Source organism: Palaemon carinicauda, chromosome 8, assembly GCF_036898095.1.
Source record: "Palaemon carinicauda isolate YSFRI2023 chromosome 8, ASM3689809v2, whole genome shotgun sequence".
Lineage (NCBI taxonomy): Eukaryota > Metazoa > Arthropoda > Malacostraca > Decapoda > Palaemonidae > Palaemon > Palaemon carinicauda.
Window position 1 is genome coordinate 103,991,917 of NC_090732.1, and position 27,256 is coordinate 104,019,172.

Genomic DNA, 27,256 nt, shown 5'->3' on the forward strand with positions numbered 1-27,256 from the left:
TTCCATTTGTTTTTAAGTGAAAAATTCAGTCAACATATGATCTATCTTTCATAATACGGATACAGTACTCAGTTTGTGTTTTTCATGATTATTTAAGTTTAAGAAAGTTTTGTGTTTTATTTATAAAACAGTATCTAAAACATCAGTTACAAAATCAAATTTGTTAGATTTTACTTTTTAATAAAGAATATTCTGGATAGTTTCTCTTCAAATAAATCCATGAAGTAAAACTCACTGGTATCTCAATACTTTTATAGTGAAGTGTGGATTAGTTTGTAGTGTAAGTTATATTATGCTTTATATGGAATGCAGTATATTGAAATATTGAATATGAAAGTTATAGTCAGACTACTGTCAGTACTGATGCTTATAGCTCGGATCAGTTTTCCTCAAAGTAATCAGACTGAGATGATATGATTCATATTTACTAGCTATGATAGGTACTCTTTTATAAAGGCTAGATATTGTCTTTGTAAGCTTGAAGAAAAATATACCTACATCAGTAGTAAATACACTAATTTTCTTCAATATCTTTACCATCTTCAGGGCTTAAACAATAAACGATTACAAGATGAAATTATTTGTCAATTAAGCAATCAAACATGGAAGAATGATAATAATGCAAACGCTGAACGGGGATGGCTGCTCCTTGCTAACTGTTTATCAGTCTTCCCACCTTCTTCGACATTATATAAGTATATTCTAAAGTAAGTATATTCCAAGAAAAGTAAATAAATTTGCATTCTAAGAAAAGTAAATAAATTTACACTTATGTTATTCACTTACTGCATTATGTTAAATATGTAATATACTCATTAAGAATTATCCCTTTGAGCCAACTTTATGAGATTTAAGAATATTACCTCATTGGTAATAGTTAAGCCTTTCACTGCCATTGGATATATTCTGCGTCCGATATTTTTTACTCCATTCAGTGCCATTTGATGTGTTTCACATCCAGCAATTACCAGTTTTTCCTCTTTTATTACACATATGTATATGAAAATTTAACAAAATATGTAACATTATACATCATTGGAAAGGACACTTATTTAGCTATGTAATATATTTTGTAAATTTCTGTCATGTATAGTTTTTATGCTAACATAAGTCAAGTAAAATTATAAGAATATGCATTGGGCTTGAGTGCAAAATCTTTGGTAAGGGGGTGGTGCTCAAAGGGTTTGTCTATTTATGAATTATAACATCACTTTTTATTATGAAATTTGATAGATCGGGTAGTTTGTGACAGTAGATATTTTATGTAACATTTATCATAAATTTTCCAGACATATCTCAGACTATGGACCTAATGGCTATGCTAATTTGTGCCAAAGAAAATTACTTTCCTCACACAAGCATTCATCAGGTGTTGCAAGATCATATCCTCCAACGGACTTGGAATGGAGAGCAAATCGTAAGAAATCTCGCATGGCTCTGGAAGCTAGATATCCTGATGGTAAGTAATGTAAAATATTGAAAATGGTTAAGAATATTTGTTTGCATTCTGAAATAATCTTATATTTTAATGTCATTACTTCCATGCCTGCTTCAAGTGATATATTTTATTACAAATAAATTTAAGTATTAATTCTATTTATAGTATTTAAACTTTTGATTACTTCCTTTTCTGATCACCCTTTAGGAAACAGTGGGATAGCTGAAGTTGATTCATGGACAACCGGAGAAGAATTTGCATCAAGATTGTTAGAAGAAAGAGGAATTACTGAGACTTCTGGTTGGACAGTAGCTTTAATGGAAGATGATACAATGACTGAAATGCCAGGCATGGAGTATGTGTTTGACCTTATTGGTGAAAGAGAACTGCCTCCTGGGTTCCCAAGGGGCCCTTCAAGCTTTTTACACTCAGGTAAGTCTACTAAGAAATTTTCTTTTTCCCTTTCTCATAAGAAAGTCATTTACAATTTTGGGTACTCAAGCAGCTTATTTAAAAGGTTAACAATAAAATTCTCTATTTAAACTTTGTTGTTTTGGAATTAAATTGTATTCAAAGGTTATAATTGATTGATAATAAAATGTGCTGTTGATGGCTTTTGACTAATTTCATTATGTCTGGTATTTCACACAGAAGTATTCAGGATTTTGTTGTATCATGATTGCTGAATTGAAAATATGATAGTAAAGTATATAGATTAGGCAACTCGTGATACAATCTTTGCTAATGAAAAGTTGTACCTCCCAACCATAATAGAGATAAAGAATGAATCTTTGATTGAAGCATTTAGTGTGGTATGATGCTGAACTTCATAAAAAACAGACTTTATTGATTACCCAGTGCTATACTCTTCTTTCCACTCTATAATTCACTATGTGGAAATTAATATGTACCCTCATGATTTTAAATATTTGACAATACTATATCTTATTCAACTACAACATTTTGTTCTGACATCTACAGAATCTACAAACATAACCTGCTATAAGGTTTTTATTTTTCATGAGGCCAAAAACTTTGTATTGTTTGTAAGGCCTCGTGTGTTTAAAAATGATGGAACTTTATTACTTGTGTCAGATTTTTTAACATTATAAGAGTATTGTTCTATTGGATAGATATTAGCTTACTCCCAGAATCTTTATATTGTAGACTAGGAGTCCCCAAAACTTTTGCACCATCGACTCCATCACAGAGTCCTTGATCCCTCATAGACCCCCAGACATGTACATAAATAGGTGAAACATTAGTAAATGAAGAAATACATAATGGTAGTATGAATAATTACCTTGTATTTAAAGGTAGAAAATCCATCTCCTTGTTCCTCATTCATTTTTGTTTAAGATTTATTTATTTTTTCATATTTTTTATTATTCTATCTCCCATCAACTCTTGAATGCAAGAGTTGATGGGAGAGGTATAAGAGGAAGGCCAAGGTTTGGGTTGAGGGATGGAATGAAGAAAGCTCTGGGTGATAGGAGGATAGATGTGAGAGAGGCAAGAGAGCGTGCTAGAAATAGGAATGAATGGCGAGCGATTGTGATGCAGTTCCGGTAGGTCCTGCTGCTTCCTCCAGTCACCTAGGATGATGGCAGAGGTAGCAGCAGTAGGGGGATTCAGCGTTATGAAGGTTCATCTGTGATGGATAACGGGGGAGGGTGGGCTGTGGCACCCTAGCAATAACAGCCGAACTTGGTTGAGTCCCTCGTCAGGCTGGGAGGAGTGTAGAGAGGAAAGGTCCCCTTTTTTTCATTTGTTTGATGTTGGCTACCCCTCAAAATTGGGGGAAGTGCCTTGGTATATATATAGATTTAGATAGATCTTCCATGCATAGCTCTCTTCCTGTATCTGACATTTGTGTGGATGATATTAAAGATTATGATAATGATGACAAAAACAAAAAGAGATGTAAGCTTCAAAGCTTTACTAGTATTAAGTGATATTGAGCTTTTTTCTCTATGGTTGTAATCATTAAGCAAAAGATATGTTTGATGAGTATTATGGATGGCATTGAAATTTGGGATTGAAACTGCATATTTATGTCTAAACCCAGCTTTAAAGTTCACTATCAAGATGCTTTTTTCACAGTATAATTTGATGCATTTTTATTTCTTATACAAATGTCAGATTTTATCCCAAATGCTCAATCGACCTTTTTTTATCTCTTGTTGTTTATTGACCCCTCCAAAGTTCTTATGACCTCCTGGGGTTGATATAGACCACTTTTGAGACACCCTGTTATAGAGAATTGTATTTTTCTTTCGCCCCAAAAAAATTTTGTTGGCCATCCTCCAATGTCTTTTTGACTATTTCTTCAGATTTTGCAAGTGCTACTTATTTTGCAGGGCATCTAAACCCTCACCATGTTTGGGTGCTATAGTATCATATTGTTCAATATCAGAAGTCTTAAATTCCATTCAAAGCAAAACTACAAGTGTTTATGGCACTGTTATCATTGTTTAAACTTAAGAATTTAAGAGTGACTCCACTACTGCTTTGAAGTACTGTACACTATCTCTTTCTCTTTTTAGAGATTTTACAATAATTGTTGATGTACACATTTACAATAATGATTTATTTGCACATTTATAAATATTTACTCGTTCTCTTCTCTGAGTTTTGTTGTAGATACCTTTTCTTTGTATTTTCCTCTATTTTTTAACAAGCATTATTTTTGAAGTTTGTTAACACGAGTGATACTACTACTACTATGGTACTTTACATTTATGTAGTAGGAAGTGAATTTGTCTGTTTATAAGACAAGATTTGAAGGTAACTACAGATTGATTTAGAATTTAACCTGTCAGTTCACTGGACACCTAATGATTTGCTTGTATAATTCAAAGCTATGAAAAGACTAGGGCATATAACCTGAAGTGTAATGGTACAATTCAGATTGTTAAATATAGGTGGTAACTATTCTGTAGTACATAAAAAGTAAAGAAATAACCTATCTAAGGGTTTGAAATCAATATCATGATATCTTGCAGGTACTCGCACAGAAAGAAGGTCATCTGCACCTGTGCCTCTTCCTGGCATGGATGTCACAGATGGTACTGGTTTTGAAGAATCTCCTGTTGTTGCTCGAAGGTTTGTTTATGATTGCAATGAGTTATATTGAAATTTTCATGTGGGAAAAAAGTATGAAAGTTTTCTTCGTAGATCTAAAGAAGGATTAATTGTAATATTAATGGTTGTCCAATCATTTATTAATGTCAATATCATTATTATAAAAATTATTTTTATTTTTTAGTTGTTTTGAGACAAAATACAAATTTTATTTTTTTCTCCTTTTCAAACTAAACATAGGACTCGGTCGCCCCCACCTTTAACAAGGAAACTTTCTCGAGAAGCGCTGGAGGCCCATGATCAAGTAATGGGTACTGTTGAGAAGAATGGAGAAAATGGAATGGGTTTGTCTCGAACATCAGCTCTCAATAATCGTTACTTTGATGACAAAAACAAGAGTAGATCGCTTGATAATCTGCTTGATGGACCTCCTGATATTCAGGTAATGCATTGTAATATATAATACTGTTGCTCCTATTTTGCACTGGAATCAACAATTCAATTATCCTTTATCCATTTTTATTTTTAAGTTTTATTTGAAAATATAGTCTTAAAAGAAGCTAGGACACTTGACTTAAAAAAGGATATTCTATTGTATTAAGGAACTTTAATTGAATTAATATTTTTTATATTATTAATGATGTATTTAAATTTTTTCAGTTACTTGGTCTTTCTGGGAGCAGGTTAAACGATCGCTACCATAGTGTTGAAAGACTAACAGAGCAAAGGGCTCTGTTTACAGGACCAGGTGCTCAGGATCTTGATAATCTTGAATCGGTTTCTCAACGTGGTGCTGCAAAATCCCTCTCTGGGTCCCGTACATGGAACAAATATGATCTTTTGGAGGAGAGGTGAATAAGAGAAATATGGCATATTTTGATATTTTTGTTTTTTGTTTTTGCTAATAACATTGGTTATCACTGTTAAAGGTAAATTTATGTAACAATATGTCTGATTAGTATTGGATGGGTTACCAGGGATTAAGTAGGATAGTTTATTTTGCGCCAATAGTATTGCAATGTATAGGAGTTTACTAAACTTTTATTTTGCTTTGCAGAAATGGTGATGATGAAACAAAGACAGAATACTCACGCATATCTAATCGTTACATTAAAGGCAGTCATGCAGGTAGAAGAGGATACCCAGGATCCCATCATTCCAGTAGAGCTCACATTGAGCGAGAGTACTTGAAGTCATCTGCCATGTCGGATACAAGCGAGGCCCCTTCACTTGGTAAGAATTTCCACTACTCATTTATTTTGTATCTTTTAGTGCTTTACTTCCTGTATTATTTTAGTTGTTGATCAGTTTTTGTAAAAGTTTATATTTTGGGAAAGCAGCTAGATTCACATCTCTATGTAAAGAAGGCATTGAAATAGTTTTGGCTTTGAGGCTGAAAGACAAATGAAATATGGCATACCCAATTGAAAGTATTGCCATGCACTGCCATATATTTTCAATACCTTTTGTCCTTTTAGGATAGGGATTGCCTTCAGGGGATCTGAAATGGCTGTTAAAAATGTTGACTAGGTATTTAATGACAGGTGGTGAGTTTGGCCGATTCCAGCCCCATGTTCTCCTAACTACCCATTAGCCAGATGGGGCAGAGGTATGTGCCCCCGACGTGGATAATGTTCGCCTTGTGTTGGATTATCTTGTGTGCTATCCTTCACCTTCCCACTTAGATTATAGACTTTGTTTTCTTCTCTAATGAGGTACTGCTGTGCACCATGTTGAGGAGGGGCTTTCTGTTGTTAGTTGCTTTAACATCAACTTCCCTACCTGCAGAACCTAAGGGGAAAGTTAGTAAGGAGAAATTATTTGGTCCCCTCCCTCTTTCATCTCTTCATCCTCATTCTCCCGTACTGTATTCCTCTTCCGATTCTGACACTTCAAAGAAAAAGAAGATAAAGCAAAAGTAATCTAAGAGGGCCAATTGTAGTCACAATAATAGGGCTTTTGATGACACAACCTCTCTTCTGTGGTGAGGGGATTGAACGACACCTGGCTCCTTGGGGCCTGATACCTTGGCCTATTGGTTACTGGTACCAGAGCCCCATGTCAGCCTTCTCCCTCCCCTGCTGCTGAGGAGAGGGATGCCTGTCTACATTTGATTAAGAAGAGTGACCTTTGGGACATACTGTACTTTGCTATGGTCTGGGCCCCTGCCCTCCATTTCTCACAGACTGGTAGTGTTCTTGAACATAGCTCGATGCTGTCAATGTCTCTTAGCCACCTTCCCTATTAGAGAAGCTCGTTCCACACAGGCACCTCCACCAGAGATCCTTCTGTAATTTGAAGGATTGCTGGTCAGCCTTCAGAGGTCCTCAGTTCGTCCAGTTTCAGTGAGACAGGAGCCACTCAACATCTGAGAAATGCAAGCATCATTTTAACTGTAAATATTCCACAAACATTTGAGGAGGCACTCGGTAGTGTTGTTGCAACAACATTACCTTAGTAGCCCATGTCAACAAGTAAGAGGGCTTGGTCTTGCTCCATCCTCCCTTTTGCAAGTTGTCAAAGCTGATGCACATCCTGGCAGTGTACCAATGTAATAGAGTTGTCAACAATATACATTTCTGACAGAAGAATGTACTCGCAGACAGACTCAGCTGCCAGGGGGCAAGTTGGAAGCTCAAAGTGGTCCTTACATCCTTGTATAGTGGAGACTTCTTGCCTTGTGGGAATCTCCAAGGCCCGCCCTGTTCATCACGCATCTAACAGTAAGCTCCCAACGTTTTGTTCCCCTATTTGAAACTAATTGGTAGTGTTTGATGCTCTCCCAACACCCTGGGAATATCCTGGATTTCTATTTCCCTCCAATCAGCCTGTTCATCAGCTGATCACCCGATGTTGACCACATCAGACCTCAGGATGACAATGGTTGCTCCCAGAAGAGCGCTTATGGAATGACTCCTGATCTGTTGGAACTTCTTGGACTATCAGGGAAGGTGATCCATCTTCTGTCTAGGGGTACTTTTCTGGTTGTAGCATCTATAAGGACCTAACATCTCTTAATAAGTGTCACTATTGCTTCCATAGCACTTGCAGAATGAAGAAAGATGTGTCTCAACACATTATTTTGAGATATTTCAGAACATACGTTTCTACCTTTGAGGGAATCGAGGTATCAACCCAATGTAGAGCTCACAAAGTCAGACAATTATTGGAGTATGGACATGCCAAGGACCTTCAGCCTTTCGAAGAGAGTAGTGTATAACCACAAGTCTGTCAACACTTGTTTTTGGCCTTTTATGACAGCTCTATAGATGTCTAGCTAGCCTATCTCGCGTAACGGACAGGATGCATCTTGTCTATACAGTAGTAACATGTTAGATTGTAATTCTGGAGGAAGGGTAGAATGACTGGCCCTGCTGCCTCTTCTTTCCATCCCCTTATGTAGGAATAAAGTTTTCATACCATTAGATGCTGGATCTGGGCTTTCTGAGCACCATTCATATTAGACCGGATCTGTAATTAGTACTTCTCCCTATTCTCACTTTACGAGGGAAAGAGTTGTGAAATGAATACTATCCTTGACCATCCTGCTCTATGTATTCAATTCCAGACTGCATCTTCCTTCGGGGAAGAAAGATTTCTTCATTGACCAAGTACCAGGTACCACTCAAGGTCTACCTATGCTTTATCAGCATGCTCATCCTTATAATGGGCTGATAGGAGGTTGCTTGAGTCATTTCCTTTGCCCCCTTAAGGGACCAGTGAGTCTTTCATTTCCATGGAAGAAAAAGAACTAGTGAGTTTGATTCTAGGGGGACTTCCCACTCACCAATAAGTAAGCCTCCTTATTTTAAAGGGTGAAAGATTTGTATATGTTTTGGAAAGAAGCAAATTTAAAGAGTGCTGTAATTTGTATTTTTCCTAGCTATATAAACTAGAGTCCTTTAAAATTAAACTTCCCAACTCAACAACCCCTCTCACTCCTGAGCTAGAGATAAAAAGTGAAGAGTCTGACATGGGGGACTATTTGCCCGTGCTCACCATCTGTCATTGACTACCTTGTCAATGATTTCAATGGCTGTGCCAGCTCCGTTGAAGACATTCCTTGTTTTGAAAAGACTCAGGTTTGTATAGCTAGGAAAAATACAAATTACTTTTGAGATATGTTATATGAATATTAGGATATTGTCAATAGTACACTGTTTTACACCAGTATCCATTTTTTTCAGCGTCTCATGTACGTCGGGTGCGTGTACCATCTCAAGCCTCTGATGTTGACCAGTTTGTTGATGATCTATTCATGCCGGTCTTGAATGCTCAACTCGATGAGCTCTCTGATGCTCGTTCACTTGCTGCCTCAATCAAAGGTGGAAGTAAAAAACCTAGTCAAGGAGATGACCTTGATCTGGATGACACAGTTCTGTTTGCGAGGTAGGATTTTTTTTTATGTTGGCTCTTATGATTTAGAATATTTTCTTTGAGATACCAGCTAATGTAATGTTTGTTTCATGAAATTTGCTAAGTAAATTATTTCCAAGATTAAGAGGGATTAATTTGATTATTCTCTGGTCAATTTTTATGGATTACCATTCATGGGTGATTATATGGTATACACGGTACAGTATTGAAGTAGTTGATAAGTCTCTTCCCATGTTAAGCATTCATGTGAAGCTCTATTGGAGATTTGCCTATTGTTTACAAATTTCACTGTAAAATCATAAGTAGGAATTGTTTTTTGTGAATGACATTGTCAAGGAGGTCTAATAATATCATTAGTCTCCTTCCTCATAACGAATAAAAAATAAGGCCAAAAAATTCTGCATACCAGTAAAACTAGTATCAATAAAATCCAATCAGCAAAATATAGATATACATCATACAGTATAGAGATTGCTAATTTTCTTGTCATCTGCTTTCTTAGTCTTTCATCCAACTTAAATCTGAAACTCCTTGTCGTTGAATAAGTTTTTTGTTTTTATAGATTCATTTCTGATTTTGTGGAAAATTCAGTGTGGGATATATGAGCATCATTTTTAGAAATACATTATTGTTGTGATATTAAATTCGTTAGTAACTATTATTTGTGAGAGTTTTCCTTTACATATTTCATTGAGGAACTAAGTCTTAATTACTTACCAATATATTTCTTAATGTCTGTACGTGGTAACTAATAAAATACACACAGTGTGAAGTACCTGACTGGAGACCTTCTTTCAAGAGCATCTCATATTCAACAAGAAAGATAGGGAAAACTCTAAAAAAGTTTTGGAGTGGAAGAAACTGTAAAATTCTGTTACTGTTATAGTATTGATTTTTAGATTTTTGTTGGTGTGGTACAGAAGAAAGGAATGCCTAATGTAACAGTAGATATGTTTACTGACAGAAATGTGGATGTATTATTTAGTGCAGATACAATTGAAATTCCTAAATGTGGGTCTTATGTAAGTTTATACTATACTGGTGAATTTGCGTAAGCATGGGGCATGCCTTAAAATATAAAATCTAACCTGTAGCTTACTCAGTAATTTTATGAATTTTAATATGTTCATTTTGAGTATTTATTTGTTACTTTGTGTAATAAAAATGAATATTCGTTGTCATACTGTATATTTTTTAGAACACGTCAAGGATCATTCCGACGCCAGAGTCTACTTAATGTATTGCAAGAAGTTGATTTGAACGAGTCTCTTGTAGCACTCACTACAGAGTCCATGCTCCTTGATGCACTAAAAGGTGGTGGTCAGGGTGCTGCTGAAGTTGAAACGGCTGCACATCCAACAACCACATCAGCTGGATTCTTTCCAAATACCTCAACGTCTGGTACTCCTAATTCTCCTCCTCCATTCTTGCCTACAAATACAATGCCTCTTTATTCGTCAGGTGGTAAGTTACATCTAAATGGGCTTTATTTTTTTGTTGTGGTTTTCTTCTGGTTCTTCACGAGAGACCAAATTTTAATAAGAATCAAAACTTTAATATTTGGCCTGGGTTTTGAAACTTTGTCTAAGTAAGTTGGCTTTCAATAATCACATGTCCTCCCAAAACTAGTTTTTTGTTATATTGTTGACTTTGGAAGTACAAGTGATTTGTTATTGAGCATAAGTGTACTCCTAAAAATACAAACCTGTTATTTTGTTGATGGCTCTAAGACTGACCAAAGATGACTGATTAAGTATTGAATATCCAGTTGTTACAGAAAAGGGGCAGTGTTGGATAGTAGGCAGCCCCTAAGAAAGAGAAATGTCATTTCATGTTACATGGCAATACGTTGCTGTTTTTCTTTGATAGATTTTTGGTCTCATTTTAATTGTGCTCTTTGATTTTGACATAATTTGTCACAGCTACTCTTCTCCGATATCTGATATTTGAGGTTCTGTTTTACAGAAAAAAAATATACTTAATATTGTTTGTAGTGTAAATGTACATTAGAATGTTTTAATGGGTGTGTTTGGGCCTGTTGTGTAATTTCCCTGCAGCTTTTCACACCAGTAATTATTTAAGAAAATAGGGCAACAGAGTAACATTATCTTTACACTTTTAAATTTAAAATGTATTTTTTCAATATTAAACTTACCCGATAATCATGTAGCTGTCAACTCCGTTGCCCGACAGAATTCTATGGAGGGATACACCAGCTATCACAATACTAGAAGGGGGTGTACTTACCAGCGCCACCTGTGGCCAGGTACTCAAGTACTTCTTGTTGATACCTCCTCAATTATTCCTCTGTCGTGCTTCCGGCAAGACGTTCTGGGATACGCTTATGGTCTTCGAGTTTATTCACGGATATTTGGTGAAGTATTCTCTCAGATTAACGGCTGTCGCTTTACTGGAATCCTTCTTATATTAGCTAGATAGCTTTTATATAGTTCTGATATAACGATAACGATTTTTGCTTGTTTTTGGAACCCCCTTTGGCTAACTCTTTGGATTACAAGATGTCTGACATTTCGCAAGCCCCCTCCCATAGACGATGTAGGTCTTGCAATAGACGTATTCCGAAGGCCTCGGTAGATCCTCACACCGCTTGTTCTGGCTGTAGGGACAGGCCCTGTCAGTTAGAAAATCGATGTGAGGAATGCGCCGGACTTTCCGAATTGGAATTTGTCCGTCTTTTAAAATATTCAACTAAGTTAGAGAGAGGTAGAGTTAGGAGGAGTTCTTCTCACTCTTCACTGTTTTCCTCACCTCATGATCCCCTACCTTTTCTTACCCCTGTAGTGGCTACCCCCGAACCTACTGTGTGCCCTCCGCCTGATATGTCAGTTGTTTTGCGTGCTATTCAGGCTTTAGGCGATAAAGTAGAGTCAGTGGTAAGTGACCATAAGTCTCTGATGGCCGAAGTTAAAGAGCTGAAGGTCAAGAGTGCAGTGGGTGGAGTTAGTGCCAGTGCTGTGACGAGTGCTAGTGTCGGTGCAGTGCCTAGTGCTAGTGTTAGTGCCAGTGTGGTGCGTGAGGATTTTTCTGTGCGAGCCTGTCGTCCTCCCAGTCCGGGACCTCTTGCAAGCTCCCATGCCCAGGGGAGAAGCAATGTCGAAGGGCATAAGGGTTCGGCAGGCCTTGTTAGGCGCACAGAACTATCCTCGGTGGTTGCGGGCGTGTCTTCCAAAGACCGTCACTCCCACCTGCAGACGATTGAGCCCGTCTTATTCTCGTCCGCTGATCAACTGTCGGGGAAGAAACGTTGGTCTCAGGTCTCGAGACCGCTTAAACGTAGAGTCCAGTCCGCGAGTGCTCAGCCAGGTTGCAGTCATTGGCTCAGCTCTGACTCGCCTCAGTCATCTGTCGACTGTACTCCGCCCAAGAGGAGTAAGGTTCTGCCACAACAGAGCTCGACTGTTAAGGCTTTACCTCAGTCTACTATCGTTTCTGCCGATCCCAAGTGGACTCTGCTTCAGTCCATGCAAGCTCAGCTTTCGGACTTGATGCGTGAGTGTCGGGCTGAGAGTGTTGCACCTCCGCCTCCGCCTACACTCCCTCCGCCTGTTCTCGCTCCGCCTGCGCTCGCCCAGCCTGCGCTCGCTCCGCCTGGTCGCAGCACCATCTGCCAGGCGTACGATGTTGAGCCACTTTCTGAGTTCGCTGTTCCCAGTGGTGTTCAGCCTCAGCCTTCTTTAAGGCAACCTTTACGTTGGGATCAGGAGGATTATTCCACTCTTCCTCCGCCTCTCCTTGCTGCTCCACCAGTGGTGCAACTCTCGGTTGAGGTACAACAACCTCTCCCGTCTATGAGTCAGTCTGCTCAGCCATCGCTGCAGCGAGCTCAACCCTCCTCTAGGCAAGCTCCTCTACACCCTGGACTTGCGCCTCAGGAGCCTCAGCTTGCGAGAACTTTACCTTGTTCTGCGCAGCCTCAACCTCATCATGCTCCGCTTATATCACAGGAACAGGAACGGTCTGCTCCGCCTCCGTCCTCCGCTCAGCAAGCGCAACCCTTGGGTTCAACCTCTCTTGCTAGGAGTCAACCTCCTTCACCCATGCGCCTTCCTTCTGCTTCGTCTGTTGTTCAGCCTTTGCAGTCTGAGCCTCAGGTTTTCCCTCAACAGTTACTGGAAGAGGAAACCTCTGTTGTTGTTCCTACCCGTTCTGACTCTGCGGTTCAGCATTCTTGTCCGATCTCTTCGCTACACTCTGGTGATGAGGTGTCGGATGATGAGGAGGCACACCTTGATCCCTCATCAGACGTGGACGAATCCAAGCTTTCTCCACAGTCTATTGATTTTCGTAAGGTCTTGGCTCTACTCAGGGAGATTTACCCAGACCACTTTGTCTCTGCTATTCCCCGCTCTCCGCCATCTGAGTTTTCGCTGGGCGTACAACAAGCTAAGTCCTCCTATACTAAGCTTGTCCTAGCTAGATCCTCTAAGAGGGCTTTAAGGATCTTAGGGGAGTGGCTGCAGTCTAAACAACACCTTGGCAAGACTTCCTTCATGTTCCCTCCAACGAAGCTCACTTCGAAAGCGAGCGTTTGGTATGCCACAGGGGAAGCACCAGGCTTGGGAGTACCTGCCTCTGCCCAGGCTGACTTCTCAAGTCTGGTGGACTCGCCTCGGAGAACTGCTATGAGACGCTCGAAGGTTTGTTGGACCTTCTCAGACCTGGATCACTTACTGAAAGGGATGTTCAGAGCATTTGAAATGTTCAACTTTCTCGACTGGTGCCTGGGGGCCCTCAGCAAGAAAACTTCTCCTGCGGACAAAGATTCTGCCATGCTTTTAATGTCCTGTATGGATAAGGCCATCAGCGATGGATCGGGTGAGCTAGCGTCGTTGTTTGTATCAGGGGTGTTGAAGAAAAGGGAACAACTGTGTACCTTCCTTTCCGCCAGCATTACACCTTGCCAACGGTCACAACTCCTTTTTGCTCCGCTCTCGAAGTTCCTCTTTCCCGAAGAGCTAGTTAAGGACTTGTCTGCTGCCCTGATACAAAAGGATACGCACGATCTTGTAGCCTCATCAGCTCGTAAGTCTAAGGTTGCCACCTCAGTCCCCAAGACTTATCGCTCCCCAGTTGCTGATACACCTGCTACAAGGTTCATACCGCCCTTTCGTGGTAGAGCCCCCAGCCGAGGAAGCTCCCGTCCAGACTCTCACAGGAGCAAGTCTAGGAAAGGATCCAGGACATCAAAAGGAAAAAACTGACTCTCCGTTTCTCCAGACAACAGTAGGAGCCAGACTCAAGATCTTCTGGCGAGCCTGGGAGAAGAGAGGTGCAGACGCACAGTCTGTCAGTTGGCTGAGGAACGGTTACAGGATTCCATTCTGCCTCAAACCACCTCTGACCACATCACCCATCAACCTCTCTCCCAACTACAAAGAAGAGGACAAGAGGCTAGCATTGCAACAGGAGGTGTCGCTACTGGTGCAGAAGAAGGCAGTGGTTATAGTCCGGGACCATCAATCCCCGGGCTTCTACAACCGTCTCTTTCTTGTGGCCAAGAAGACAGGAGGTTGGAGACCGGTGCTGGACGTCAGCTCTCTCAACGAGTATGTCACCAAGCAGACGTTCACGATGGAGACGACCAAGTCGGTCTTAGCAGCGGTCAGACAGGAGGACTGGATGGTCTCGTTGGACTTGAAAGATGCATACTTTCACGTTCCCATTCATCCAGACTCCCAACCTTTCCTGAGATTCGTTTTCGGAAAGGTTGTCTATCAGTTCCAAGCCCTGTGCTTTGGCCTAAGCACAGCTCCTATGGTCTTTACTCATCTGATGAGGAATGTAGCAAAATTCCTACACTTGTCGAACATCAGAGCCTCCCTCTACCTAGACGACTGGCTGTTGAGAGCCTCCACGAGTCGTCGTTGTCTGGAGAACCTCAGTTGGACTTTAGACTTAATCAGAGACCTAGGTCTATTAGTCAATATAGAGAAATCTCAACTCATTCCCTCCCAATCCATTGTGTACCTGGGAATGGAGATTCGGAGTCAGGATTTTCGGGCTTTTCCATCGGCCCCCAGGATAAGCCAAGCCCTAGAGTGCATCATGAGCATGCTGAAGAGGAGCAATTGCTCAGTGAGACAGTGGATGAGTCTCACAGGGACCCTTTCATCACTGGCCCTGTTTGTCGAGCTAGGAAGACTCCACCTCCGCCCTCTTCAATTCCATCTTGCAGCTCATTGGGACAAGGGCTCGACTCTAGAAGCAGTCTCTATCCCTATCAACCAAGAGATGAAGACCACTCTCCTGTGGTGGAAGCACAACCTCCTTCTCAAGGAGGGTCTATCATTGGCCATTCAGACCCCCAATCTTCATCTCTTCTCAGATGCATCGGACTCGGGCTGGGGTGCAACCTTGGACGGACGGGAATGCTCGGGAGTGTGGAACGAGGAACAAGGATCTCTCCACATCAACTGCAAGGAACTGCTAGCAGTTCATCTAGCCCTGTTGAACTTCAAGTCCCTCCTGCTAGGCAAAGTGGTGGAGGTGAACTCAGACAACACCACAGCCTTGGCTTACATCTCCAAGCAAGGAGGGACCCATTCGAGGAGCCTTTACGAGATCGCAAGGGACCTCCTCATTTGGTCAAGAGGTCTAAACCTCACTCTGGTCACGAGGTTCATCCAGGGCGATATGAATGTTTCAGCGGATCGCCTAAGCAGAAGGAATCAGGTCATTCCCACGGAATGGACCCTCCACAAGAGTGTGTGCAACAGACTTTGGACCTTGTGGGGTCAACCTACCATAGATCTGTTTGCCACCTCCATAACCAAGAGACTTCCGCTGTATTGTTCCCCTGTTCCAGACCCTGCAGCAGTTCATGTGGATGCCTTTCTACTGAACTGGTCCCATCTCGACCTGTACGCATTCCCTCCGTTCAAGATAATAAACAAAGTTCTGCAGAAATTCGTCTCGCACGAAGGGACACGGCTGACGCTGGTTGCTCCCCTTTGGCCTGCAAGAGAATGGTTCACAGAGGTACGTCAATGGCTAGTCGACTTCCCCAGGACTCTACCTCTAAGAGTGGACCTTCTACGTCAACCTCACGTAGACAGGTTGCACCCAAACCTCCACGCTCTTCGGCTGACTGCCTTCAGACTGTCGAAAGATTCGCTAGAGCTAGAGGCTTTTCGAAGGAGGCAGCCAGTGCGATTGCCAGAGCTAGAAGAGTTTCCACTCGTAGAGTCTACCAGTCTAAGTGGGAGGTCTTCCGAAGCTGGTGTAGAGCCAATTCAATTTCCTCCACCAATACCTCTGTGATCCAAATAGCTGACTTCCTTCTACATCTTAGGAATGAGAGATCCCTTTCAGCACCTACGATTAAAGGATATAGGAGCATGTTGGCTTCAGTTCTCCGCCACAGAGGTTTGGACCTGTCTTCCAACAAGGACCTTCAAGACATTATCAAGTCTTTTGAGACGTCTAAAGAACGTCGTCTTTCCACTCCAGGCTGGAATCTAGACGTAGTCTTAAGGTTCCTTATGACATCTAGGTTCGAACCTCTCCAGTCAGCTTCCTTCAAGGACCTCACCCTCAAGACTCTTTTTCTCGTTTGCCTTGCAACAGCTAAGAGAGTCAGTGAGGTTCATGCCTTCAGCAAGAACATTGGTTTCACAACCGAATCTGCGACATGTTCTTTTCAGCTTGGATTCCTAGCAAAGAACGAGCTTCCTTCACGTCCTTGGCCTAGATCGTTCGAAATACCTAGCCTCTCCAACATGGTAGGTAACGAACTAGAGAGAGTTCTTTGCCCTGTCAGAGCTCTCAAATATTATCTTAAGAGGTCTAAACCTATTCGAGGACAGTCAGAAGCCTTATGGTGTGCCATCAAGAAACCCTCGAGACCCATGTCCAAGAATGGGCTTTCGTATTATATAAGGCTTCTGATCAGAGAAGCACATTCTCACTTAAAGGAGGAAGACCTTGCATTGCTGAGGGTAAGGACCCACGAAGTAAGAGCTGTAGCTACTTCGATGGCCTTTAATAAAAACCGTTCTCTGCAGAGCATAATGGATGCAACCTATTGGAGGAGCAAGTCAGTGTTTGCATCATTTTATCTGAAAGATGTCCAGTCTCTTTACGAGAACTGCTACACCCTGGGACCATTCGTAGCAGCGAGTGCAGTAGTAGGTGAGGGCTCAGCCACTACATTCCCTTAATCCCATAACCTTTTTTAACCTTTCTCTTGAATACTTTTATTGTTGTTTTTATGGTTGTTACGGTAGGCTAAGAAGCCTTCCGCATCCTTGGATTTGGCGGGTGGTCTATTCATTCTTGAGAAGCGCCTAGGTTAAAGGTTTGGTAGAGGTCCTTTAGTAGGGGTTGCAACCCCGTGTACTTTGGCACCTTTGGGTTGATTCAGCCTCCAAGAGGAACGCTGCGCTCAGTAAGGAAGACGAACTTTAAATAAAGAGGCAGAGTAACGGTTCTATTCGACTTCCTTACCAGGTACTTATTATTTCATTGTTATTTGAGATAACTGTTATATGAAATATGGGATACTTAGCTATCCTTTAATCTTGTACACTGGTTTTCACCCACCTCCCTGGGTGTGAATCAGCTACATGATTATCGGGTAAGTTTAATATTGAAAAATGTTATTTTTATTAATAAAATAAATTTTTGAATATACTTACCCGATAATCATGATTTAATCGACCCTCCCTTCCTCCCCAGAGAGAACCAGTGGACCGAGGAATAATTGAGGAGGTGTCAACAAGAAGTACTTGAGTACCTGGCCACAGGTGGCGCTGGTAAGTACACCCCCTTCTAGTATTGTGATAGCTGGCGTATCCCTCCATAGAATTCTGTCGGGCAACGGAGTTGACAGCTACATGATTATCGGGTAAGTATATTCAAAAATTTATTTTATTAATAAAAATAACATATTTCCATACTTACCTCTAAATAAAACAAGCTATGAAGTGTAAGAGCCAGCTTGATAACCTCTAGATCAAACTAGATAAAATCTCCTTCCAATCTCCCCCCCCCCCTGTTTGTACCCTTCCTCCTTCAAATTAGCCACCAAACCCCTCCTCCCCCCATTTGATGGGAAGAGATAGCCTAGAGCTTGTGCATAAACAAGGTAAAATTATCTTCAGATTTAGGTGGACTTGAACAACAAAGGTAAATATCACCCCAAAAGTGTGGAGGAGAGAGCATTACTAGTTATATTCAGATGTGATTATAGAAATAATAAATTTTAATTTAAAATTCATGTTTATTTCCATGAATATTACAACTTAAACCATAATCTACATCTCACAAACAAAACAAATAAAATATGGAAAATACAAAGGGGAACCCCACCTAAAGGTAAACTTCCTCTTTCCTTTCAAATTACTTTAATTGATAGAAGAAACCAAACAAATATTTTTTAAATCAACATACAGTATATTAACTCAAGGGATTCATTGGAAGCTGTAATTCAAATACAAATTCATAATTGACCATACGATTTGATACAAAGTAAACCAAAGTTTCAATGAAATTGATATAAACGTAAAAATCAAATATAATAATTCCAATATGCCCCCTGTTACAATTATTAGTAAATAATTAAATACATTTTCGAATTTGTACCAGGTACTCTCTAAACAATGACCAGCTAATGCAGAGTTTGTTCTTCACACATCTGTTGCAAGAACTCTTGTTAAAGATAAATTTTGAACAAAAATATGTGCAGTGGTTACTGCTCTAATATCATTTGCTTTACAATAGTGTACAGTATAATATTGCTGCATATGATTAAATGATTTGAGAAGGATTTCATTATATGTCATTATTTAAGATACATTGTACTGTATTCTTTCTTTCTTCATAATTTTCTTATATACTGAAGAGAATGCATTACTTCCATAATTAGCAAAAGTCATCATTACTTGAAAGTTAGGTATACTACAAAGACTTTAAAAGGACACCTTATAGATATTTTTGTTTCAAGGAAGCATAGAATAAAGAGATTCTTTTAAATTCTGAATATGCACTTTTGCAAATTCCTTCTTGTATAGAACTTTAAGGCAAACATTGTTGAAAAGAGCTAATTCAATATCTTTCTCAACACAAAACTACTGTTACTATACCTAATTTTTACAGGGATGAATATGCCTGGAATGCAAGTACCACAACAAGGGAATGTTGACCCTAATCAAGTGATAGTGTACCAACAAAATTTGCAGCGAGCCTTTATACAGTCAGCAGTTGCACAGAACCTTCAGATACAGCAGCATTTGATGGCTCAAAATCAAGCCTTGCAACAGCTTCTCAGTCAATCTGTTCCAGTAAGTTTTGCATGTCTAATATTAGTTGAACAGGAATGGCGATGAATAACTGAAATATGATTTTGACGTGAGGTAAACCTTCCTGACTGCTTATGATTATTTATAAAATTACTGTAACTGTAAACTTTTGAATGCAGAAAAGCTTTAAATAACATTTGTATTATTGATAGTTTTATGAATACTTCAGTCCATCTATAACTTGAATGAAACTGCTAAAGTATGTATTGATGGCATGATAAATCTACCATAAATTTTTTATAATGCTTGTTTGCACAACACAGACTTTAAGTGATAATTTCTCTTAATTATTACAGATCTACATGCATGTATTTAAAATCTAAAGTTAAGGTTGATCTGCATGTTTAAAATTAAATATTAGTGTTGTGAGTTCTTTCTTCTTTCTCTTTAAAAATATTTTGCTTTTAATTCAATATTAGTTTTCTTGGTTGTATCTATGCTCCTTTCCCTCTGTCTAATTTTCATTTGGACGACTGAACTTCAATGTCTTCTTCAGCGACTAGGTTTGGCATCGCAAGACTATGGTCCTCAGAGTGCCCTTGGCTTAAACATGTTTGGCATGATGCCTGGCATGACAGGTATACCAATGACCCCAGGTATGGGATTACCTACTGGGATTCCTATGACTGCCGCTATGTCCATGGTATCAGGTATTCCAGTGACCTCTGCTGTGCCAGTGAGTCCTGGAGTACCATTGTCAACTATGTCCCACATGGGCATGGGTGGTTTGGGGGGCATGGGGGGACCTGCTGTTGGAGGACCTGTAGGTGCAGGACATTACCAAGTGGGAGGAGATACATACTCTGTCCCACAGAGACGTGCTGCCAACACCAACAGCAACAACAAGGTACATTGCAGTGAAAAGTGCTCACTGCTTTGCTTCTATTTTGATTAATTTCTATAACTATTTGCAAGTTATCTGCTTTTTAGCTCTCCTAAGGACTTTTATTTTGCATTAGAATTTTATTAAAAAAAAATAATGAACTGGCAAGGATTCCTAAACTACATATCTTATGATAAGAGACATAAGTTTTAACAATTTAAGTGGAACCAATAAAAGTGCAGATGAATTGCAAGTATTTTTTTCAAAATAGAAAGTTAAGTGTTGTGCTTTTAGGCATTGAAAAACAAACTGGGCTTCTTAGATGCAAGATTTTATGAATATACCCTGCTTGGTACATGCAGTTACAAAAATTATTCTTTATAATAGATGGTAGATGGTAGGTTTTGGGCTTTTAACTGGTCATATTGTGTTAACTTCATTTTTACTATCCTTTTTCTTTTTCATATGCTACTTTTCATTGAAAGGCCATGTTCATTTGCTTTATTTCATCACACTTTATTGCTGAATGCACATATTAATTTGTTTGTACTATATGTAGACATTTACAGGACAACACTTCCTTTTGTAGCTAAGTATAGTATTTATAAAACTCTTGATACCTATTCTCCAAAATTGTGAAAGAGGTTTTAGATTTTAAAGTTAAAAGTGAAGGATGACTAAGATAGGCAGTTTATAATGTCTATTACATGTCCTAATTAAAGTTTTTACTTGTGTCTAGGGAAACCAGTTGTCTGAATTGAACTTATTGTCCTGAAAGATTTTATGTAGTATTCAACGTAAGCCACACAAACTTTTAAATATTGAAAGTTGAAAATTTTTCGTGTTAGTCATATTTATAAGGGACTTCCAGTGTTTAATTCACCCCTGCATACAGTATATTGTCAGTCAAAGCTATGTACTGAGTATGGGAAGATTTTCCATATACTAGACCCATGATTATTTTGCTTCATTCACTCCTTACTGTTATTGATTTAATCTTCTACAAAACTGAGGCTAAGTATAGAGATATTTGTTCCTGTGTATATGAAAACCTTTGTCCTCTAGAATAGGAAATGCCATTAGTGGAGTTGGAATGGCCATTGAAATCATTAAGGAGGAAGTTAATGACAGGTGGTGAGCATGAGGAAGGTAGCCCTGCCCACTCTCTTCTTAGACTTTACCTTTGTCTTCGGCCTTAATGAATGCAATCGTACTGTTTCATCCTATCCAAGACTGTTTGAATTTTTCTAATACTGTACTTTTTAGAGTGAATGGTTAATATTGGCTATATGTTGATGATGGAACAAAGCAGGAATGCAAGTGTAGGTTGGATACTTTTATTGATGTATGACAAGACTGACCATAGATCCACTTTGTGTGGGATTACTGGCATAACTGTTCAAAATTATCCCCTTTTACTGAGTGTAGACTGCAGTTGCCTGTTAAAGTTGGACATACAGTATTGTTTTAGAACTGGGAAGGGTTAGTCTTCTCCGGTGTCATTCTGATAATGTTGATGAGACTTTACGCTCCTTATTGAGTTAGCTGTTCACTGAAGTTTCTGGGTATATGTCCCTGCCTTGGCCTTGTGAGTATGTATCAGGAGCAAGAACTCTGATCTACATTGGGAAGTTTTTCCAGTGTTGGTGGAGTATGAAGTGATTGCCGCGCTCCAACGTATGCTGGAAAATCTTCTTTGCAGACCGCCAATGATGAGTGACCCATGGAAGGGCTGGCCTTCCTTCCTCAGGTTTTGCAGGTAGACCCTCGATGTCTTTTTGAGGGACCGTATAGCTGAAGCTACTCCACCCCTGGTGTCGCCAGTGCTCCCAGTGATGACACCAGTGACTCAGCAATGATCCCAGTGCCATCAGTTTTAATGACTCCAGAGGTGATCCAAACAGAAAGCTCTAATCCAAGGCTTCATCCCCTGTGAGAGGGAAAGGGCTGAAACCAAAAGGGTATAAGAAGGCTCCATGACTGATAAATCTGTTGTCCTGGTGCCTGTCCTCTGAGATTAGTTTTAATGCCATTCCCCTAAGCCCATCACTCAATGCTTGTCACCCCTTTGCCTGTAACCTGGGGCTCTTGGCTCCCTTCCTATCTGTGTCAATGACCCCAGTCCCTCCCTGTATCTGTGTTATGAGTGCGAGTGAAGAGGCCTAACGCTTTGCCTGTGACAGTGTTCCTCAGTGCTGTGGTATCTGTTCGAACAACTTATGTGGTTTCTCCCCTTGAGGGAGCTTCGTTGTCAATGGTCACTCAGACCTTGACCTATCTGCTTGCAGAGCCTGGGGAAATGGCTGGTAGGAGGAAGAAGCGAGTTTGCTTCTCTTCAGCTCATCATCTTCATCTTCCTTCTCTTCCTTTTCCAATTCTGATGGTTCTTATGATAATGATATTATTAATATTGAAAATAAGTAAAAAAAGTACAGGAAGGCCAGTCATAGTTACAAGAATAGGGCTCTTGACAACACGATCTCATCTTTGGGATGGTGGGCATGAACGGCTGATGCCCAGGGCCGCGGTCGTGGCGCTGTGTCACGGTTCCCGTGGGTCTTGGGCCAGGTTCCTCTGGCTACAGAGGTGCGCAGCCCCATGCAGACCCATATTCACTCTCTGTCTACCATGTGTGTTGGAAGAGCTTGGTCACTCCTTCAACCTTCCTACCTGAATGGTGTACTTTGCTCCCCTCTCTGAAATGGTACTGCTGTATCCTGTGTTGCGAAGAGGGCACCCAGCGTGTGGTTTCTAGCTCAAACCATGTAGTTCTCCACTTGGGGAAGCTTTATCATCAATGTTAGCTCAGACCTTGGCTTCCCTGCTTGCTGAGCCTGAGAAGGTTGGGAGGAGGAAGCTACCTTGCCCCTTTTATAGCTCTTTCTCCTCATCCTCTTTTGATTCTGATTCTGATATTTCTTTTAGAAGAAGAAGTCGAAGAAGTCTAGGGTTGAGGCTTTCTCTTGAGCTACCATGATCAAGGCTTTCTCTGGAGCTGCCATGGTCAGGGTTTGCTAAGTATTTCTAGTTCAAGTAGATGATTAGATCAACGGATCTTAGGCCTCTCTCATTCTCGGACAGGCAAACAAGATTCTGCCACTGAACTTTTAAAGCACTGAATGTTTTGTGACAGAGTCTGCTGCGTCATCACCCCTTATGGTTTGCCCATCAGTGTGTGCACTTTTTGAGGTACTCCTCTTGGGGAGACTTGAGTTAGATGGTACGTTCTTCTTCGCCTCTGAGCAGGGAAGGGCATGGATTCCTCAGCCATGGTCACCCTCTATACAGTCTCGTGGGACCGGTGGTTTGGCGTGGGATGTACTTCATAAGAACAATGGAGTTATGGATCCCTAGTCTTTGGAGGGATAGAGAAGTCTTGTGATGTTTGATCAGAAGGTAGTGATCTTCATGGCACACCAATCAGCGAACCAGTTGGCTTACTAGGTTTTGAAGAGGAAAAATTCTGACTCAAGTAAAGTTGTTCCAGAGGTAGCCATTGCTGCAGGTGCTGGTAGTCATGTTTCTCCTTCCAAGGAGTAATATGCGAGCAGTGGTGGAGAAGTGAACCACTTTGAAGGACTCCATGATCCATCACATAGTCTCTTTGAAGGAGTTTGCTGCTAAACCTAATCTTTGGGAAAAGCCATGTCTGCAAAGTCTGTGGTAAGAAGGGTGCTGTGACCATCTCTAGTCCCTATTCAGGATCACAAACAATCTCTTCCTTTAAAATGGATATTGTATTGGCACAGCCCTTTCAAGGCCCCCATACTGGTTAAATTTTAAGGGAACAGCTTTTCCCCCTATTTGGCTACCACAAGTATGGGGATGCTTATCTTACCATTGGGCAACGAGACAGAGCACAGTGCCAAGTCCTGGGTAGTGACTGGTCTTCAAGACTGATATTCACTACCTTACTACCTTTTCTAGATTGCTATCCCCTCCATCTTGCAGACTGGTAGTGTTCATGTGCAACTTCCCAGCTCAGTGTTGGCAGAATATGCTCAGCCACTTTACAAGTTGAAGAAGCTTGTTTCACACGACACCTCCACCAGGGATCCTCAAAACCATCCTGTTCTGGTGAGACGGGAAGCTTAGACCGATCTTCCTGGTAGCTCAAACTACTGCTCATGAAGTCGGGTATTGATCCCACGTAGACTGTGAAGAATCTGCAGTCAGACAGGTGATGGGGTTTGGATGCACTCTTTAAAGGTTTTAGAGGGAATATACCCTTAAGTATAGTGACACTGGCTCTTTTGCTTCTTTTCTTCCCTTCTTCTAGGTATGAAACATAAGTACTGTTCATTGCTGATCTGACTTTGGTATTGGAAAGCTAGGTTTCTGAGCTACAATCTTTTAAGACCGAATCTGTAAAAATAGTTATCTGACTGATCCTCCCTTTATGAGGGGCAGGATGGCCAATTGAATACCTGTCTATTGGCCATCTTTCACCAGATATTTAATTCCAGACCGTCTTTTTTGGGGGAGGGGAGATTCCTTCATTGACCAAGTACCAGGTTTTTAACCAAGTGCTGACCAGGTCTTATCAGACTTTTCATACCTATGATGGACTGATAGGAAGTTGCTGGAGTCATCACCTTTACTCCTGCACAGTACCAGGGAGACTGGCCTTTTCCAGGGAAGAAAAAAAAACAACCAATATAGTTTTAGTAGGCCTTCCTACCTAGACTGGCCTTTTCCAGGGAAGAAAAAGAACCAACCAATATAGTTTTAGTAGGCCTTCCTACTTTCCAATAAGTGAGTCTCCCTATTTTTAAGTATGAAAGGTTTGTTATTTGTAAAATAACAAATTTTAAAAGCAATTTGTACTTTTAATAACCATACAAACCTGAGTTCTTTAAAGTTAAACTTCCCACCTCAGCCTGCCCCTGTCAGTCTTGAGCAAAGGTCAAAAGTGAAGATTCTTTGACAGGAAAGTGGGTGGGGCTACTGGCCTGTGTTCACCACCTTTCATTAACTACCCTTTTTAATGATTTTAATGGGGATTCCAACTCTGCTGAAGACATTCCTTTTTTTAAAGGAACTCAGGTTTATATAGCTAAGGAAGATACAAATTACTTATAAAATTTGCTAGTTTTAGTATTTTTTCTTCATGTAGAGGTTAGATAAGAATGATTTGTAGACATTATATAAACTTGGACAGTGTAGCATTCATAGTGCACAAAGATGGGTATGGTTTTTAATAGATATGTAGCAACTGAGATTTACTGCATTAATAGAATAAGGTAACATGATAAAGTACTGTACTGAATACAGAAGTTCCAACTCATAAGAATTTGAGTTGAATTATCATTCAACAAATGTTAAACTTGGCCATACAATATGTCATTAAAAGACATATCGGGTTTACAGTAAATGCTTTTTGTACATGAATTCCAGTAAATACACATGTAAAAATTACAGTTTAGGATGTTGAGTATGTAAAGAAAGCTATTGTAAGTTACATCATGTTTCAGAGTTGGTTGAGGTTACTTGTGAATCATTTGAAAGAATGATCAAGATGTCTCTTAATTTTTTGCGTGATCGTGGTAAAATTTATTACACATATTACAGTGTTATAGACACTGTTCTATTTTGATAATCTGTTTTGAAGGTATATAGTAATGCATGTGGTTATTGATGTAGATAACATATGAATTTATAGGTTTTAATTCTTATAAAAAGTAAGGAAAATATTTATTAAGTATATTTTCAGTAGCATAAGAATTCCTTTATTACTGGAGCTTTTTTGGGACTTGAAAGGGCAGACAAACTGAAAAATTTATGTTAGAAAATACTATTAAATCCATGATAGTTTAAAAACCTTTTAATCAATAAAAAAAACTTTACTTTCTTCACTTTTACATATAGTAGAAGCTTTCTTCTCAAGTGGATGAGCTCTGTACCCACTTACAGGGAGGGACAAAGGAACTTTGATACAAACTATAGTTTGTATCTCGGAAAATATAAACAAGTTATTTTTTTTTATTCCAAGGTTTTCTTTAGATACTAACTATTGGTTTACATAAAAAATATCAACTTAATGGAAATGGGATGGATAGCTTCTTACTCAAGGAATATCCTTATGATTGATGTTACTTTCTTTTTTCCTTTGCAATAATGAAAATTAAACATTTGAATTTTCTGCTTGCTGAACTGTCTGAAAGAATTTTGTTTTTCTATTGTTTTAAAACTGTTTTACTATCATTATCTCCTCCTCTTATGCCTATTGACACAAAGGGCCTTGGTTAGATTTCGTCAGTTGTCTCTATCTTGAACTTTTATTTCAATACTTCTCCATTCATCATCTACTTCATGCTTCATAGTCCTAGCCATGTAGGCCTGAGTCTTCCAACTCTTCTAGTGCCTTGTGGAGCCCAAAGTGCCTTTCCCTATTACAGTACAGTACTTTCTATTATTGTTTTATACTGCATATTTGCATAGAAAATTTATTGAATAGGTACAGTATCTAGTTATCACTTTTCATCTAGTAAATCACTTCTAGTGTCACTGTCAAAATTCCACATCTTACACTCCAAACAGGAGAGGAAGGTCCTCATTGTGAGACAGTGCTTTGAGTTTACAAAATATAAGTTTTTCTTTTTCAATTTTATGCAGTTTTCATATGTGATGCAAATAATTGCTTTATAAGATTGAAATGTAAGTAAGGGGAAGTAAATGATGTCAGAAAGGAGGTGACCAACTCAGAATGATTCTGTTCTGTAACTGATCGATCTACCAACACACACTGGGATTTTGGATCCCTCAAAACCTACCCCACTGAATAAAGAACAGGATAAGGTGGTTTTTACTTATACACTGCAAAAATGGAGACCAGAACAGTACAGGTACTGCCATTCAACAAAATCACCACCATCTTCATAAATGGTTTTACACCACCTGCATTATATAATGCAGCCTTTACAGTAACTTTTTATACATTTTAGAAAGCCTAGATGATGATAAACATTTTGTGTCGAAACCATATTAAAAAGTAATAAAGGAAGCTATAAGAAAGGTAGGCTTTAGAGGAATGAATAAATACAGAGCTTTGATTATTTCGAAGACAATTGTATACCATATCCTGCCAAGTTATGTTTTACCATTTGAGCTTAGGTATTATCTCCCCTGGTAAAGATTTGAAAGACCAGAAATCACAAACTAACATAGTTTTTAAAGTCTTAAGAAGAAAATCCTAAAATTTTAGTTTTTAAATTG

The 27,256-nt window shown here is 39.7% G+C and overlaps 1 protein-coding gene across 3 annotated transcripts in view; it reads left to right on the top strand.

Moving 5' to 3' along the window:
• The window catches only part of Myo10A (Myosin 10A), a 418,782-nt gene that overhangs the window by 170,442 nt on the left and 221,084 nt on the right, over window positions 1-27,256 (top strand). For 2 of the 3 annotated variants that reach the window (XM_068378794.1, XM_068378795.1), the window contains 11 exons: window positions 547-707; window positions 1,290-1,459; window positions 1,646-1,870; window positions 4,444-4,543; window positions 4,763-4,964; window positions 5,183-5,373; window positions 5,580-5,755; window positions 8,710-8,911; window positions 10,098-10,363; window positions 19,016-19,200; window positions 19,715-20,065. In XM_068378794.1, coding sequence (XP_068234895.1) covers window positions 547-707; window positions 1,290-1,459; window positions 1,646-1,870; window positions 4,444-4,543; window positions 4,763-4,964; window positions 5,183-5,373; window positions 5,580-5,755; window positions 8,710-8,911; window positions 10,098-10,363; window positions 19,016-19,200; window positions 19,715-20,065 — 2,229 coding nt within the window. The remainder of the gene's footprint in view (window positions 1-546; window positions 708-1,289; window positions 1,460-1,645; window positions 1,871-4,443; window positions 4,544-4,762; window positions 4,965-5,182; window positions 5,374-5,579; window positions 5,756-8,709; window positions 8,912-10,097; window positions 10,364-19,015; window positions 19,201-19,714; window positions 20,066-27,256) is intronic. The other variant, XM_068378796.1, reaches the window with a different exon arrangement.